This window comes from Bacillus rossius, chromosome 1 (assembly GCF_032445375.1).
Source record: "Bacillus rossius redtenbacheri isolate Brsri chromosome 1, Brsri_v3, whole genome shotgun sequence".
Classification (NCBI taxonomy): domain Eukaryota; kingdom Metazoa; phylum Arthropoda; class Insecta; order Phasmatodea; family Bacillidae; genus Bacillus; species Bacillus rossius.
This window is the reverse complement of record NC_086330.1, coordinates 145603281-145622328: the sequence shown is the minus strand read 5'-3', so window position 1 is coordinate 145622328 and position 19048 is coordinate 145603281. Positions and strand designations below refer to the sequence as shown.

General features: G+C 36.7%; 1 protein-coding gene across 4 annotated transcripts in view; it reads left to right on the top strand.

Annotated features, from left to right (window-relative positions):
• LOC134546249 (SNF-related serine/threonine-protein kinase) overlaps nucleotides 1-18791 on the top strand; it is a 229866-nt gene extending 211075 nt beyond the window's left edge. For all 4 annotated transcript variants that reach the window (XM_063388940.1, XM_063388939.1, XM_063388941.1 and 1 more), the window contains 7 exons: nucleotides 807-1008; nucleotides 1527-1926; nucleotides 2383-2524; nucleotides 3169-3375; nucleotides 3763-3903; nucleotides 5423-5531; nucleotides 9090-18791. In XM_063388940.1, the coding sequence (XP_063245010.1) occupies nucleotides 814-1008; nucleotides 1527-1926; nucleotides 2383-2524; nucleotides 3169-3375; nucleotides 3763-3903; nucleotides 5423-5531; nucleotides 9090-10964 (3069 nt within the window). In that variant the 5' untranslated portion in view covers nucleotides 807-813 and the 3' untranslated portion in view covers nucleotides 10965-18791. The remainder of the gene's footprint in view (nucleotides 1-806; nucleotides 1009-1526; nucleotides 1927-2382; nucleotides 2525-3168; nucleotides 3376-3762; nucleotides 3904-5422; nucleotides 5532-9089) is intronic.
• Nucleotides 18792-19048: the final 257 nt, after the last annotated feature.

Below are 19048 nucleotides of genomic sequence, written 5' to 3'. Positions count from 1 at the left end.
AATGATCAGGCCACTTGCATCCTACGAAAGGAAACCAGTTTCCAATCTTCGCTTATGTGAACTGAGATTTTTGGCAGTAGCGAAGGGTGGATGTTTCAGTGGGCCATTGGGTTTCTCGGGGCACTCCATTTCCTCCTGCCACTACCATCCCAACTGTACCTAGTCTCACCTGGCCCCTCCTGCAGGCTGATGGGAACAACAGGCTTGTCCCTGTGGCAGGGAAGTTGGTTCCGTCCAGCATCGTAGGGGTTACCGAGAGTGACTTCAGTGGTGGAGCTTGGATGGGGCTGCGTAGTAGCAAAATTATATAGTCGGTATTTGCCATGCCACATGACACTTTTCTTTGACTAATCCCCATCGAAAATAAATACCATAAATCTTTGTATAATCATGACCATAGCAACAAAACTTAAACATATTCTTTAAAAATGTCCCAAACTTATTATTTCCCATTATATTCACATATACTCATTAGCAATTATATCTACAAAAACATAACTTCTATAAAAATATGGGTCACAAATCTGGGAACTACCTTAGTTTCTCATACTTGGACTCAGGATTTACAAACATGTGTAAAGGTATAAAAATTATGTTTTTCCTATATCTTGGCACAGTGCGCAGAAGCCTAAGCTCATTCTAAATATATATTCACTGTATGGGTATAACACATGTTAACTCGTCTTTGTATCTTTTTTGTATTATGTACGCAGTTCCTCTTCTTAAAATTCTCAACACGTGTGAAAATTGTGTATAATTGAAATTGATGTACTCTTCGATGATTTATTTAACGCTCATTTTCACAGACCCAGGATGCACCGTGGTGCAAGTCGCCACAGCTATGATGGGAAGATTGCTGGCCTGTACGATTTGGAGCAGACTCTCGGGCGAGGGCATTTTGCAGTCGTCAAGTTGGCACGCCATGTCTTCACCGGGGAGAAGGTGGCTGTCAAAGTCATTGACAAGACCAAGTTAGATGAGGTCTCTAGAGCTCATCTGTTCCAAGAGGTTGGTCATACTGTTGGCTTTATTTTTATTAATTTTACATTTCCAGAATATAGGACAGCAGTTTGCTCTGAAGTTCAGACCACGGACACCATAGACAAGAATATTTATACTGTATACATGTCCTCTTTTTCACTATTCTCATGGTAAAAGAAACATGCTTCTCAGTTTTACATATGGTCATGGGAGACATTTTTTTTCATAAGTCTTGCGTTTGTATGTTACTCTAGTCAAAGGGAGGAGGTAGCAGAACATAGAACCCAAATAAATGCTGCTCCAATAAGTCACTAGAAGAATAAAGTGCTTTATTAAGAATGTTTGTATTTTGTTTTTGAGGTTTTCTTTTTTTACTTATTACTGTAAAAAATAGTATCTGTACAATTTTGTAAAGTGTGTGTGTTATTTGGAAGATTTTCCCATTAGAAACCTATTCTAAAAATAATTTTTTTTAAAAAAGGCATATTTTTTTGAAAATTTGGTATGTACAAATGTTTGTTGATGAAGATCTGTGTATTGAGCAGGTGAGGTGCATGAAACTGGTGCAACATCCCAACGTGGTGCGACTGTACGAAGTGATCGACACGCAGACCAAGCTGTACCTGATCCTGGAGTTGGGAGACGGGGGCGATCTGTACGACTACATCATGCGGCATGACGCGGGCCTGGATGAGAATCAGGCCCGCGAGTACTTCCGCCAGATCGTGCGGGCGATCTCGTACTGCCATCGACTGCACGTCGTGCATCGCGACCTCAAGCCGGAGAATGTGGTGTTCTTTGAGCGGCTGGGCATGGTGAAGCTCACCGACTTTGGCTTCAGCAACCGCTTCAACCCTGGCCAGAAGCTGGAGACGTCGTGTGGCTCCCTGGCGTACTCCGCCCCGGAGATCCTGCTAGGGGACTCCTACGACGCCCCTGCTGTCGGTGAGGGTTCCTCTGTTGTGTCACATCAGGATGTGCACAAGATCAAGTCCAATCTTTACATATTTAGTTATATACATTATGAATATGTTGTGTCCAAATGTCGATCTACAAATAATTCTAGACTTTTTTTCCCCTCTCCTATACAAATGGCAATTTTTGAGTTATGACGTAACCCTCGATGGTCTGGGCCATTTAGATCATAACTAGTTAAAGTTGTTTTCCTGCTACACCATTAGTAATATCTGTCTACATTTATGATGTGTGATCAGACCTTGTTTTCTCATGTATTCTGTAACGTAAAACACTCAGCAACAGATTCAATGTAGGAAACTTGGTTTTAAAGAGTTTGTGATGGCATTGCAAATGTTTTGGCAAAGATGTTGTAGTTTGTTTTGATTAGGGAAGATTTGTCACCACAAACCTGATGCTAGAATGATGTTTGTGGTGGTTGTCCAGATGTGTGGTCGCTGGGGGTGATCCTGTACATGCTGGTATGCGGGCAGGCCCCGTTCCAAGAGGCTAACGACAGTGAAACACTCACTATGATCATGGACTGCAAGTATACCATTCCCGTCCATGTCTCGGACGCCTGCAAAAGGTACAACCCAACACCCCTGTACTGTCTTCCGATACTGAAGTTTTTCATTTATACTATAGAAAAGTCACGAATTTCAAAACCACTGATATAATTTTGTCATATTTATATTTAGTTTATTTTAAGGATGCTAATTTCATTAATGTTTAGAATTTATTATTTATTTTATGAGTAATTTTTTATGACAATTTTTTTTTATTAAGTTGTAGTCTTAAAAGAGAGAAATGCACTGCTGACATATTCTTTTAAATATTACTACAAATAATTTTTCTGTACAATGACTGAACTAATTTTAACAACAATTCAAGTATAAATATGGTGTTGGAAAAAGGAACTTCTATCGTAGTGTTTAGGTTAAAATTTTAGTAAATACAAATAAACTGCAGTAAGGCCAATTAATGTTTAGTGAAAAGTGATACAGGCAGGGCCGTTGACATAATGCTTAAGTTTTAAGGCAAAAATTGGAAAAAAGTAAAAATCGAAATTTGTTTTCAATGAGTAAATTAGGATATTTTCAGTTGGGCAACTTCAGTTCATCTAATTTATGCATAAACACCAATTATATGTAACATCACTTATAATCGAACTCTGTGATGCAAGTAAACTAACAGTTCTGCTGAAATAGCTTAACAACTGTTGTGCTTCAGACTGATCGCTCGGATGCTGATCCGAGAACCCGAGAAGAGGGCGACGTTGGAGCAGATAGCGGCGGACCCTTGGCTCGGGGAGGACAACTCCCAGCCAGCAGACTTCCTGCCCCTCATATCTCGCGAGCACGTGTCCGAGGATGACCACGCCCTCATCATCCAGAAGATGGTCAATGGCAACATTGCGAGTAAAGAGGAAATTCTAGAGTGAGTCCAGTTCACCAAAACTTGTTAAATAATTATGATTAACTCCTTGGGTTGCAAATTCAAGCAGAGCTTGGTGGAACATAGCAAGCGAGAAATATTTTTTATGTAAATAATGATAAATAAATACCAGCTTGATGCCAATTACTGGCTACCACCATGAAAGGTAGGTAATGGTGAAGGTACATGTTCAGTGACTGCATTAGTATTTGTGTGGATTGAGAATTCAAAACCACTTATGGGCAACCCAACACATTTAGTATGACTTCATGTCCTGTAACGAGAAGTGAGATAGTGTTGATGTTGTGATGTGTGCGATGCCCTAAAGAATGAATGTTTACGAGTCGTGCTGGCGATGCGAGTGAGCAGAGCTGTGTGTGTTACGATCAGTGCACTGGACAAGAACGAGTACAACCACATCACGGCGACGTACTTCCTGCTGGCGGAGCGGAAGCTGCGAGCCCACCGCCAGGAGCAGGCTCAGCAGCGCCTGAGGCAGGGGCTCGTCGCGCCCAGCGACATCAGTCCCGGGTGAGTGCCCCCCCTCGCTGTCGGGGACTGCCGTTCCTTCCTTCTCTCGAGCGCAGCTGTGGCTCAGGAGTACAGTCGAACACTCTGTAGTCATTTGGTATTAAAGCCAATGACTTAACTTGTGAAACTATTTGTATCAGCCATTCAATCAATGTTATATTCAGGAATTCCGCTAAGTTATACATTGTGTTTTAACAAAGTCAAGTTTTTAACAATTGACAGAAAATTGTTTTGTCCAAAAAACTGTTGAAATCTAGATGCAACTTTAGTCTTATTTTTTTCCTTGTCTTTCATTGAGAACTATTAACACTAAGGCACAGAATAGTGTACCTTATTAAGAGACTTGTTAGAGAGAATGAGCAAAATATAATAATTTAGAAGTTCGTGCGGTGGAGTAACTAAATAGGTAATTAGGCCAATATTATTTGGGAACCTGTGAAAAATAAAAACGAGGATGACTGCTTCAGGATTTGGATACAGATCCTGTAAGTCTGTTGTTTCGCTGGTGGTTGCTGCAAGCTGAAGCTAAAACTGTCTGTAATTAGTTAGTGAAACTTTTCACTGTCTTGAAGCTGACTGCACAGGAAAACTACATAGGCTGCAAGGTCATGCAAGTGTTCCACTGTACTTTTATAGCTTGGGTGATAGACTTATAGGCTTTCGATTTAGAAGCTTTTTTTCATGTGTCTGTTAAAATAACCATTTATTCTATCTGCCAGCAAAATTTTTAGCAGTAATTTTTACACCTTCTCTGTCGATACAATTTAAATTTTTTTTTATGTGTCAAAACCCTTGTTTTCAAGTTTAGAAAAATTTCCTTTGACTGCTAAGTAATGTATGTACAACTAAGTTAATGTTTTCGTGATACTTTAACTGTCTTTAACAAATATTTATTATGGTTACATTATTTTTGTATATTTTGTACTCAAAACTAATAAAATATTATTTTTTAAAAGTTATTCCAATAAAATATTACAAAAATAAATTATGCACTAAACTAGTCCAATTAATAATGAAATGTAGTAATAAATGAAATATAATTGTATATTTTAATGTTTGTAATTATAATAATGCCAAATTAAAACCTAGAACAGCCCTACCATTTGTTTACATAATGTGTGTGTTCAGAACAAAAACAGAAAACAGAAATTTCTGTGCAAGTAATATTTTAAAGAATTAAATAGTTACCTTAAAATATATCATCAAATTTTATAAACTGTAAGATAACTGCTTATGGTGTTTATTCAGTAATATATAATATTATTCATGATGTATGTTAATAATGTGTTTGTAATTATGTATCGTCACTTTGCGTTACTTTTTTACACCCATATATTACACATTGTATTGTGGCAGGTTATTAATAGTATTCTATGTAGAGTTAATGTCTGGGACATGGGTAGTTACATGTTGGGGATTAATTAATTGCTGTAAAGCTATAGTCTCTGGCATTAGGCAATATGTGCATGGGTGCTTGTAGTGATGTGTTGGCACACACTGTGTGGTTTTCTCCAATCAGGAAACCGTACCTGAAGATTGAGAACAGTTCTATGGAAGAGGAAAATTCCTCACCCAATGTCAATCAGTCTCTTCTGACTGTCTCGAGAACACCGGGAGAGGTGGCTCAGGTCAGTAGGACAACACACCTGCATGTCCTCGTAGTTGTGTGCTGCATGGACAAGTAATTGGCATACTTCATCATTTATATTCTTGAGGTGTGGTCTCACTGATTGTAATAGAGTGGGTGTATTGTTCGTAATTATGTATCGTCACTTTGCAATACTTTTTTACACCCATATATTACACATTGTAAATAACAGTTTAAAAATTTGAAACAGAACAACAAATGCAAGAGAGTGTTGTTGAATTTACAGAAATAGCACTTAACTAGTAACAATTACAATAAAATTAAATAATAAACCATGTCATGTGGGAGAGCCTTGTATAACTGTACATAATTATGCCACACCAGTACTTTTTATGCTCCTGTGAAGTCATGTACAATTTTTTCTTTACAAGTAGGCATGTACAATGCTTTTTCAAAAGATATTGTGTAATATAATGTCTAGTTGGAGGGGAGTGACTCAGGTGTGTGTGTCAGTGAGTGGAGGGCAGATGAGCCATATGGAGGGGAAATGTGTAGGGTGTAGCATGAGTTAATGTGACACGGTAGTGTTTCACTTGGAAGTGATAGGTGGAAATAAGAGTTAATACTATGGCACAAGCTTACAAATACGTTGCAGTTCTAAGTGAAATGGGAATGCTTTAATTATTGTGCCTATAATTAATGCCATCACAGACTTTATGGCATGCTGTTGCCAAAATAATGATAATTTTGTTTGTATAGCCTGTTTCAGAATATGTTATAGTAATTGTATATTAAGCCACATGTAACTTTAATACCTTCTGTAATTAAATGTTGCCTTGCCATTGCCATATTACACTACAAATGTCTTAAAAGAATGTAAAAAAGGAAGATGTTAAGATTAATATTACTTGCCAACCATTGTCTTGAAACACTGCTGATCCAATATTTTCATCACCTCACTAAATAAAGAATAAAAATTATAACAAGAAACTGGGCATAATATTGAATTATGTGAGTACATATTTTCTAGGATGAAAGTGCGTTGCAAACACAAAAAACTGCTAAAACCTAAATTTGCTGTATGAAAGCCTCAACACAGTCATTTTTATTTTGACATCGCCTTTGGAGCTGTCTTCCCCGCCTAGCTGAACAAAAATTTGTTCAATTTTGTTTTCCGTAACTTTGGATTTTGTTTCAGTTTCTTGCCCAATGTCTACATTTTCTTACCAATCGCATCATCTCATTGCGATTCTTTTTGAATTCTGGAAACAGTTTTTTCAGACTTCTCTGCAGTGTCTGCTGCGTGTTTATTGGCTCTCCCAAGCAGATAAAAAAAGTTTTCAGAATTTTTTCTTTGTCTCAAAAGCCTATATTATATTTCTTATTACCTCTTTACACTTGCTTTTTTATATTGGTCCAGTATTTTTAATTTCCGAGTTCATTTGTAGCCCGCTGTAGCCGGGCGTAAACATAAAATGCAGGTAAAGGTATTAAGGGCTAGTCTTGGATAACTACCTACGTAAAACAAATTAAAGTAAATATACTAGATAAGGTTTACTAGTACAAAATAGGATAATTATCAGTACGCCTCATATGGAAGCTAATGATAGATAGCTAAAACATCTAATATTAAAAAAAAAACTTTACAAACATTAAAATTATAGAAGTAGCAGATAATACAGATGAGTATCAAAAATCTTATACAAAAGGGCCTCTCCATCTCCGCAGGCATTCTGCTCGCCCACCCGGCGAGAGCTCTCGCGTCCGCGTGGAGCCGTCCCACGACGTGTCTTCCAGCCCCGCCGGCAATAGACTCCCCATTCTCTCGTCCGGTAATCGTGACGTCAGGTAGCCGCCGGTGACACCGCGCGCAGTGGCCGCCCGAGGAAACAGTATCGATATTGCGTATTAGCGTATAAAAGAAACTGACTCACATCAAAACAAAAATATAATATAAAAGAATTACACACATATTTAAATAAATTATAATTGACCTAAATAAGAACAAGAAAAATATCAGAACAATATTTAAAACAAAAAAGAAAATATAAAAGAAATTATTTAAAAGGTGCAGAAAGAATGAGGCCCAGCAAGTGGCCTCACATTGAATCAGGTTATACTATTGTATGTAGCACAGCATAATATTACAAAGTTTACACACTTCACTTGACTCCACGCAACACCACAATATCACACCACACCGCACACACGAAGAGACACTGTGTGTCAGCTGATTGAGCCATGTAATTTTGGTTAGGTTTGTGATGCATCACTGTGGCTACACGTGGCAGTCAAGGAATTCCTAGTGCTAGTTCACATTTTTCACTGTCTCAGTCATGAAGTATATTTTCTCTTTTTGTTTATTTTTATTTCTCTCCTACTGTTTAAGCAGATTCAATATAAATCTCATTTATACGCTAATCTTATAAGATAGTTTAGCATGCATTGTGTTTTTCGTGTGCCATTGGGGAAAATGTGGCATTCTTGTTTGGGCTTCTTTTAACATCTATCTGTAGTCATTAGAAATTGTGGCATCATTGAAGCTGAATTTGATCAAATAGTTAATCCATAAACTATCAGTTTAGTATATTTCATTAAGAAATTATATGTGTATAAATGTCAAAAAGAAAGTTTTTATTTTATACTATATTATAATGGGTGATTAAATTATGTAGTTAACATTGTTAACAAGTAGTAATATACTCCTTGTAGTGTCTGCTGTTCTCAACAGGAACCTACAAAAATCCAAGTGGGGAAGGTAACTTACCACACTAGACAAACTGCTAGCTTTTGATCTTGTGCGTAGTTCTAGCTATGTGTTTGTAACATTCTATTTTGTACCATTGGAGCGCAAAAAAATATGTCTTTTCTTTTGCACTTTTTCTTTGACGACTTAGTTTATTTTCAGGCAGAATACAAGGAATAGCTTGAAGAAATTGTATATTTACGTTTATTTGTTTGAAACATACCACCTTTATAATGAGTTACTACTATTGATGTAGCAATAATTACATGTAAATAGTAAATCTGCTGTATAGCAATGATTTTAAATTGTCAATTTTTCCCCCCAAGTTCTTCATGTTACTAGCCCAAAAAAAAAACAACAACAAATTCCTCTTCTTTCCCTCTCCTTAAGCATGTAAAGTCATATAAAAATGTGTCACTTCAAATGACAGTCGAGCATTGTTAGACAAACCTTTTTTTCCAACTGAAAATTTATGTTAGAGAAACACAAACTGCAGCTTCAAATTTCAATAAGAGTTATAATTGATAGCTTTTCTTTCAATTTTATAATTTTTTTATATTTTAACAAGGAAAAATTGAAGCTCTTGAGGTGTTTTAAAATGCACATATTATTAGTGGGGATTGTTTTGCTGAAACAGTCTGAACTGCTAAATAGAGAGCACAATCCATAATATGTACTTGTATTACCCTAATATTTTGGTTCTGCAGCTATTGATATAATTTAAATTATGTGATGTGATTCATCACCTCGGATGAGATTTATATTTATTGGTAGTTTAAATGAAATATTGAAAGTAATGAGCAACTGTAATGTCTCATAATCATAAATCTAAAGGCATCCCTTCACTTGCAGAATTACCGAGCCAGAAAGTGCAGCATCGTGCAGGAGGAGGAGGACGAAGACGACATGAGTGGCTGCTCGGGCCGGGAGGAGCTGGCTCCGCCCCATGGCTCGCTCAACCGCCGAGGATCTCGTTCGGAGGGCAAGCTCAACCTCGCGCTGCAGGAGCGGCTAGCGGAGTCGGAGCGGCGCAAGGAGAAGGCACCCACCAGAGACGACACTGCCAAGACCAAGGCAGGCTGGGTGAAGGCGGTGCCCATCAACATAAAGTACAGGCCCGTCACTGCGGGGAGCAACCAGCGAGCCCCTGTCGGCCGAAACACGAAGCCCCGGCCTCCTACCCAACTACCCGTAGCGAAACAGAGTGTGTTGCCGGTGGCCAGGCCTCCCATGACCACCACCACCACCACGTCGATAATAACCCAGTCGTCCACAATCTCCATACCAGTGCAGTCAGGACCCGCCAAGCCGGGTACGCCCTTGCTGCCCAAGTACAAGACAATGCCCTCTCCCACAAGGCCCCCCCATGCCCTCCTCGGCACTCCGCAGCTGGCTCTGAACGAGATATTCGAGGAGGTAGATGGGACCCCCGGTGGGGACAGCGTGGGCCAATCGCCGAGCACAAGGGCCTTCATCAGCCGCCCCCAGGCCCGTGGGGGCGGGTACGAGCAGCGCTGTAGCAAGTTCCACAAGGCCCGCACCGCCTCTTGCAGCTCGTCCGACGCCAGCGACGACGACAGTGAGAGCCGCAAGAAGCGTGCCCACAAGCTGAGTGCCGCCGGAAAGTCACTGCAGCAGCGCCGGGACTCCCACGACGACTCCAGCGACTCCCAGGACCCCGGAGGAGGTACGGGAGGGGGCTCTGGCGGCGGCGGAGGGCATGCCAGTAACAATGCTGTGTCTGGTGGGGGGCCCACTTCGTCCACCCGCGTGGCCGGAGTCTCGGAGGGTTCTCGGATGTCTGGCGGTGGGACCGGGGGCCGGCAGTGTGCCGGGGTTGTGCAGAACCCTCCTCTGGGTCGGCGGCACCGCACGGGCAGGCGGCGCTCGGGGGAGACTCGCCTGCGAGAGAGTCAGTCTCTCAACCGCATCACAGAGGTGCAGGAAGCAGAACACGTGATGGTGCAGAATGTTCATGCCCATTCTGGCGCGGTCACGTCTTCCTCCGCCGCCAGACCATCGCCTAAGATCAAAGGCTTTGGAGCTCGGCTGCTGCAGAGCTGGTCTCTGACGTCTGGTAGCCGTAAGTCGGCCGTTCTCGAAGAAAAAGGTAACGTGCCTGCCGAAAACAGTCCATTGCAGGTAGGCAGTTTACTTTCTAGAAACGACCGTGAGAAAATCAAAGTCCCGACCAGTCCTGCTACCGAAGGCCCGGAACTCGCAACTGTCCATGGTCGAACAGGCGGCATGCCTTCAAAAAATGCTGGCTCAGGTGTCTTGAGTTGTTGTGCAGAAGAGAAAGAAAACTTTTGTAAGTCTGGGAAGTCAAAATCTCTCAGGGATAAGCACCAGGAAGGTAGTGGAAAAAAGGTGAGGCTTCTTGGACGCTATTTTCAAGTTCACAAGAAATTGTGCATCCCTCTGCCCGGGTTCTTCGGCCGTGGTCGATTGTACAAAGCTCAGTCGTGTGGATCGATCGTGCGGGATCGGGTGATGCCTCCACCGGCCGCATCGTTGCTGTTGTGCGGGGACGACAGATGGCAGCACATGGCCGGGAAGACTGACGTGGGCAGAGGCAGTGCGGGCCAAGGCAACAGTAATGATGGGGAAGACGTCAACCGCAACGTGGGCATTGTCGCGACTGAAGGCATAGCTGCTGCTAACTCGGGCATTGGCATGTGCCACATTCACCTGGGCAATGCTTCCAAGTGCTGCAACTTCTGCTGACTAGAAAACCACCATTCCACACCGTAACGTGTTTAGTGTTGACAAAGTTTAAGTGTTGAAATTTATCTGTTACTATTTTGTTACTGTACAAGTGCCAGAAGATTGTAATTTCCAGTTGCCTATAATGTAGGGTATATTTGGCTAGTCTCTCTTGAAAATTTTAAGTTCTTTTGTTTTCTAAGTCCGTTACTTGTACTAAGAGGCTAGGATGTGATTTAATTAAAAGCTGGTGTGTGGAGGTTAGTTGTCTGGTGCAGTAAAGCAGTGTTGCAAGTGTGCATGTTCTAGTCATAAATATTTTTTACGTATTCAAATAAATGTAATGTAAATTTAAAATAGGAATATTTTGTTACATTGTGTATGCTTGACTCTGGTTAAGCATAAGTTAATTTCTTTAATTTCCTACATTTTAACAGAAAATGATTGAAAGATATGTGGACTTTATTTAAATCTTATGTACACTATTTATGCTTCCAGTTTTACAAGTGAAAGAAAGTCAAATTTTTATGATTTAAAACTGTTGATATGTGTTGGGTAAATAAATGTACATAGGGTTCAGTAAAATACATACAAAGACAATTCCATCAGCTTTATGATTTTTCTGAATGTAGCGTAAAGTAAACACTGTGCACATTTTTGCTTGTACCTTCAAGGAAAATCATCCCATAAAAATGTACAAACTTTTGTCTTCAATCAATGGCAAGACCTTCAGAAAGATGTTTTGAAAATCATAGTTGGGATTTGTTGAACATTTTTTTTCACATTTTTGTTTTTTGGAAATTTTTAAGTTATCTGTTAGGTGAATACGAACTCTTGACTTTTTAAGTTTGAGTGAAAAATTGTTGAATGAAATCTAACCATTTATATCAGAACCCAGAAATATTTCCAAATATGCGAACAATAGTCATATAAGCAGCTTTTAATTAAACTACTGTAATTTCGTTGTATAGTTAAACATTGTCTGAAAAGACTAGGATGGTGAGGATTTTGCATAGAATTGCAATTAATGTGGACATGTAATGGTTTCTTTCTCATCATCATAATTACCTCAATTAACAAATGCCCATACAGTCCATTCCATGAAAGAGAGCACTTTTCTGAAAGTTCTGAAAGTAGATCAGCTGAGATTGTTTCCATTGCAACAGGATTGTATCGCTATGCAGCAGATGTTAACATTTTTCATGACTGTTGTGTTAACATTTGTGTATAATATAATTTTTTTTTATTTTAGCAATTTTTTATTGAAATTTAATGAAATACATAATTTTAATTGAATAAATGAAACAAAATTTATAGACCATATTGTAAAGCAGAGCCAATTGCAGTTTCTATATATCAAAATCTGAAATATATTGTCAATATCCTAATCCTGCACAAAGTATCATAAAAACTACTCGTTTTAAACCAGTATTTTCTGTGAACTCAAGACAGGCCATGACCCACCATGTGTTTTGTGTAATACAGTTATACCCTATTTAAAGAGTAAATAAGCTTTTTTTATTAGTTAATGTAATGATTTGAAATATAGACATGCTCCTGTGAAATTAATACACCAAATGTGTAGACATAAATTCAAACATCTTAAAAAGTTAACACCAACCCACGATTCGCCGCACATGTTAGCCCTGAGATTTTGATGTTGGAGAAAAGAAGGCCTTCACTAAAAAAAACTGTAATATTATAGCAGCCATGCTTGTTACATTTGAAATTATGTAGGAAAATTGGAAACATTAAAGTGATTAGCATCATAATAGTTGAAATTTTGGTGCATGTCACTATTCATGGGCCTCATACATGCATCACTCATCAGTTCTTACAGCTGCATGTCGGTAAACTGTGTCGTCATTGACTGGTGAGACTGCGCGACATCCGGCAGGCTACGATATTCCACATTTATTCTGTGTTCATGAATAATTTGTATTCAATTCAATATTTCAAAACAAGTAATTTTTTTGATTATTTCCTACAGCAAGTGGGACTAGTACACAAAACATTTAATTGAACATAGTGTAACATTAATGAAGCCAAGAAGCTTAATTGGGAAATTTGTATTTGTTTTCTGCAAGTAGTGCAAACTGTGTATACTTTTTATATGCAACAAATTATCTTTGATTTTATCAAAAATTATTAAAAATATTTTTTTTTTATGTATGTAGTCACTTGGTTCAACAAAATAAATTTCAAACCTAAAATTTTACTGTTTCAAGAAAATGAGTTGTCACTTTATTTTCTTTCATTTGACATTATACTATTATAGTTTCGCTCTTTTTAAATTTACTGTATTTTGTATATTTTGCAATTTTTGCATTAATTTTCCTCTGACACCTGTGAAATTTGAAGAAAAAGTTTCACTCTATGTTTAATTTGATTCTTAAAATATTCTACATTCGTGAATAATTTATTTCATTCGAAATTCAATATGAATTTTAAAAATAAATTCACAGAAAAATACTGATGACTGTAATATAATTATTTATCTCACCTTCTAATTTTTCTGTGGCATAGCATAGTAGTGTAATTTCAACCCATGAAAATAGAATATTCAAACAAAGAAAAAGTAAAATGAAAATCTTTAAATGTTCGAGGTTTACTAATTTTACTTTATTTATTAAAATTAGGTCTCAATAAAATAGTAGCTATTAAAATGTGCATACAAATTTATTTTTACCATCCATCCATCCATCAATCAATCAATGAATCCATCAATCAATGAATCAATCAATCAATCCATCAATCCTGAACGGCCACATTGCAACTAAAGAGGAAATACTAGAGTCCAATTCACCAAAACTTTCATGATAGAGAAGTATGGAGGGAGAAGAGAAGGCAGAGTTAAGTCAGCCAGTAGGCACATGTAAACAACAAAGTGTTATGCCGTTTTTATTTTTGGACATTATCAAGATTTTAATTTGGACCCTTAATATTAATTGACAAATATTTATTAATTACGAAGTAAACATTTAAGGACAAAAAATTTATTTATCCATAATATTATATGCAATTCCATATCTGCAATAAGTGCTTTTTTTTTACTGCTCAGAAACCTACATTAGCTTTAAGTATTTCTATCAAACGACTTTTCCAAGAATTTCACAATAGTGTAAATGATTGATAATATCCGGCTTGTTAACGTTAAAAATCTTATTTTTGTATATCATTGTTAAGTTTTAATATTTTTAAGTGTACTTTTTTTACTGTTTAAAGATCAATAAATACTGTCTATTGACATATTTATTACATGTGTAGAAAAAAAAATCATTCAATGTTAAACACCAATTGTTATTTCACAGGAGAAACTGGTTTTAGCATTCAGTCACTATTAATGCCAAGGCATTTCATCAAATAACGTGCTATGCTCAAAAGAGCCAACATTTTTAATATCAATGCTATATGGATTTAACTATGCTGCATGTGTATTACTAAATTTCAAGTGTAATACAGTAAAGCCTCTAAGATCCAGCACGTTAGAGCGCATGGCCATGCTGGATTAGCAATGTTACTGGATTATCAAACGTAAATACTGTTTTAACGGGAAGAGCAAAGAAATTAAAGTACAACACCATTTTATATATATATATATATATATATATATATATATATATATATATATATATATATATATATATATATATATATATATATATAATTAAGCAACTTAATAAGCTGCTGCTGTGGCAAAAAAAAAATGCACATCATTGATGAGCGAACTAAGAACGTGGGCAGCGCAATGGCGTGACCTGGAGTTCAAGGTCAACAAATGCCCAATCCACCTGGAAAAATTTGAACGTAAGCGTGATCCATGTCGGATTATAGAATGTGCAGAATCAAAATGTTGAATTGGTGAGGTTGACTGCATAAGGTTTTAATTTTCTGAAACGTGCAGCATTTTGAACAATGTTGGTTTGTTTTGAGGCTTATCAACACATTCGCTTTGACAATCTGAATAGGTCGAAAACCATTTGGGTTCACCACTACCATGTTGCACTTATAAGTTTAGGGTAAGTGTTTCTTAACAGATGCACGCCAAAAAATCTACATGCTAAACTTCCATAGATCACTTTTGTGTACAAAATTTTTTAACTTTTATGGTTATTGTATAACAAGTACTGTACTAAATGCAGGGTCTCAGAACTATGTGGCCACTTAACCCTCTGTAATTTTTGGGTAGGTATGTTATAAGGTTTGGGTTTTTTGTTCACGTATTTTACGAGAGAATATTTAGGGCTATTTTTTATGCATTGGTAGTTTTTGAATTAACGTTCATGTCAAATTCACATATTTATACATTACAAAGTAGACACCTTATTTATATCACATTATTCAATATACTACTAACTTTTGTATGCAAGTTATCATCTAGTTAATATTTTATGCCAAACATGTTAATGTTTTTTTACAAATCTGAATTAAGTTAATAAATAGGTTAACATATCACAAAAATAAATACATGTGCACTAAAAGTACATTTAAAGAAGCCACGGTAGTTGAGAGCTGTTGCGCAATTGGGTGCATGTGTCTTTCAGCGCAAGGGGTTCTGGGTTTGAGTCCCACGTAAGGAATGGGTGTAAAATTTGTATTTGTTTTTATTAGTCAACTCTGTTACATAGTTGGTTAATTACATGTATCCCATCAAGGGGATTCAGATTCAACTACCGGTGGGGTTGAACTATGAATTTTTGGCAATTGGGAAACTAGGCTGATGTTGCAGTCTCTCGTGGGTTTTCTCATCCATCCATCCCGTCAATGCTCCATTTTCATCTCATCACCTTTTATTGCCTCTAAAGATCTTAATTTCAATGATACGTTAATTCTTTATAAATTTATTTATCATTCGTTCACTTAATTTTTTTTGAAATTTATTCATGCATACTAAATACACAATTCCATTCCTGGCAAAAGGTTTTTTTTTTTACTACATGGAAACCTACTTTAGCTTTAAGCATTAATACTAACAACTTTTCCAAGAACTCTACAACTAAACAACATTTTTCCAGTGATACAAACCGGGTTTCGTTACTATACCACAGTTTCGTAACATAACATCTGCCTGTTGACATCTTGATATGGACTGACTGCCACAAAGCAGGTTTGTAGAAGGCAGAAGCATAAACAGCAATCATATTATGAAGTGAAAAATTTCTACTCAGATACTTGCATGATTCAGCAAAAATATATGTTTTTTATGTTGCAGCAGTTGCATCTAAAATCATATTTACATTTGACTGGACTGCAAACTGTTTCGCTGTGACTTTAGTTCCACGCAGTCCATTGTACGTCGCCAGCTGTCAGGCTTGGCAATGAGGAGTTACCACGCAGTCAGCTGATAAGGTTCTTGTATGAAACGTTTTTGATTTTAATTGTGGAGTTTTTATGCTCTCTAGCGGTCAGGTTAGTTCACTCGTTTGTGGGATGGTCAGGGATTCAAATGCAGTCTTAAAGGATTTGAGTTTTTGTGTTTGGGTGCTAGTGTCCCCTCCTACTCCCCCCTTGTGCACTACACTTAGTTTATAAGGACATGGGTGATCTGTTCATGGTGTTTCACATACAAGCAAGGTTCTAAAACGTATTGGTAATCCAATCAACTTTGGTACTCTTGGAATTGTTTTGGTGTTGCAAAGATGGTTTTTAGATGGTTGAAAGTTTCAGAAACTGTGTTTGTAAAATGATAAAACAAAAGACAAGGATGATGATGATCTATCAAAGACTGGTCACCAGTGTGCTGTCTAAGTCTGTCAAGTGGGATGCGTCTTCCATTTGTCATTGAAAATTGTCCAAGCACTGGTTTTGAAAAGCTCGCGCATGTATCACGTAAATATGTAGATTTTTATAAGTATAAATTTGTGTGTAGATATGTGCCCTATTACATGTAGGTTATATACTGGGTTGTGCCAAAAGTGTTTTATCTGTGCATTTTAAAGTGCATGGTAAGATCATTGTATCCACAGTTGTTCAGCCTGAAATGCTTTTACTTATTTGTGAAATAAACTCTAGAGACCAGTTTCATTTGGACTCGTCTTTGTTTCCTTGAGTGTATAAAATTTAATTTTAATGTCAAGTATTTAAAAATGAAATAGTGATATTTTAAATGTAAAATGTGTCTTTGAGCATTTTAAAGTATGGTAACATTGATGAAAAGTTTGGTAGATGAAATACATCATTGTTTTCTCCTCCAAAAAAGTGACATAGGGTAGTAGTAGTAGTAATATTTAAATTAAATTGTTAAAGCGATATTGATTGGTTGTTGAGTTTGCATGTACCCGTTGTATGTCGAAATAGCAAATAATAGTGTTGTGAATGTAAGACATGTATTCTAATATATTTATTCTGTAAATATGCAAGGTAATGTTTGTTGTAGTGTTGAAATCAATGGGGTAAGTTCTCACTTAGTTGATAGCAAGACAGATAAATTCACTCTTGTTATGTTTGTCGAAGTTTCCAAATATGTTCTTGACTTGTGGAATTGAAATGCTTAACGTCAACATTTGATATTACTGCATAAAATTTGTCATTAAGCAATAATCGAAATTGTAAATCAGCATATGCAGTAACTTTGGGTGTATTTTATCATTTGTTGTTTATGGAATTGTACTAGTTGATTTTGATGTTCTTGACTCAACAGTTTATTTACTGTGATGTTTGTTCAATTATAATTGTTCCCTCCTCCACACTAGTGCAAATTATTAGCCTGTAGTAAGTTGTGATGCTCATTATAGTCGTTTGAGGAAATTTGTCACTAAATTCCATGAAGTTACTCATCATCTGTACACGTAAGTTATTGTTTTTGTGTCAATCTAGAATTTTTTTAGGAGTTTCAACTGAAAACATTTGCTAAGAGAGTCAGTGAATATCATTTATGATTTTCATTATAACTAGTCAAGCTGAATTCAATTTAATATCACAAATATATTGGAATTGTTTGGAAGCAGAAATCTTTGAAAGCTGTATTTTTATCTAGTCCAATAACTGGTTAACTGTTGCAGTAATTACTACCAGTTGTTTTAAAAATTTCACATTTTGTGTAAAATTCATTCATGTTATAGATGATTTCTGTGGCCATAGTTTCTGATAAGTATTTTTGTTTTGTAGAAAATTAGATGTTCAATGCTGTATTTGATTCCACCCTCACTGGTTTTATGTACCTAATTGCAAAGTTAAGTTTTTTCACAAACAATAATTGTTATTTAATTGGAGGTGCTCATTCTAATAAGGATCATTATCATTAGTACTCATAAATAATTACTTTTGTTTTTCTTTACATACTGTGATGGTTCTTGAACAGCATTGTTTGTTTACATTCTGCATTAAATTTTACAGTGAAAGTTATTTCCATGTTGGAAAATAGTAATTTTTTGTTATTGAAGAACTTAGGATTTTTTTTTTGAGATATAGTTTAAGTTTAATTTCAAATCAGCTTTCATATTATTAATGTAAATCTTTCTCTTAGAACATGTATAATTTTGGAAGCTATAGTAGTTTCATGGACTGTTGCTAAGATATCATTAAAGTTTTTTTAGTTTTTTAGTAGATTATGCATCATGTATCTAATATGAGCAAATCATGAAAAAGTGCAATCATTATACGTATAAGATGTGTGATTGCAATTTATGAGAGTGGTCCTGAAATTAACTGAACTGTAATAATTCTGTATTGTATTATGTAATTTTTAATAGTTTTAAGTATTGAGTGTTTCCTGTGTACAAGTTTGTTTTCTATAAAAATGTAATAAGTTACAATAGTTAATTTTTTAAAATTGATTTTTGTTTGCTGTCAAGCTGGCCTTGCTGTGATGTATAAATAAAGTACATTATAATATTGATAACTAATAAATGCTTTTGTTATTACAGAAACACTGTTTCATATTTATGTTCTGTAGTACTGGCAGTTCATTTTGTGAGCTAAAGAATAATTTATGTTAGCAGCTTATTCCCATGCAGTAAACTATGATATGTTTGCCTCTTAAGTAAATTTGTGTCGGCACTGCTGGCTGGGGATAGTTGATAAGTACATAATTGAAAAGAATTTGCATAATTGAAGGGTCTTGTAATTTCAAATTTGGCCATTTCCAGTCTTCTCCTGACATCTAT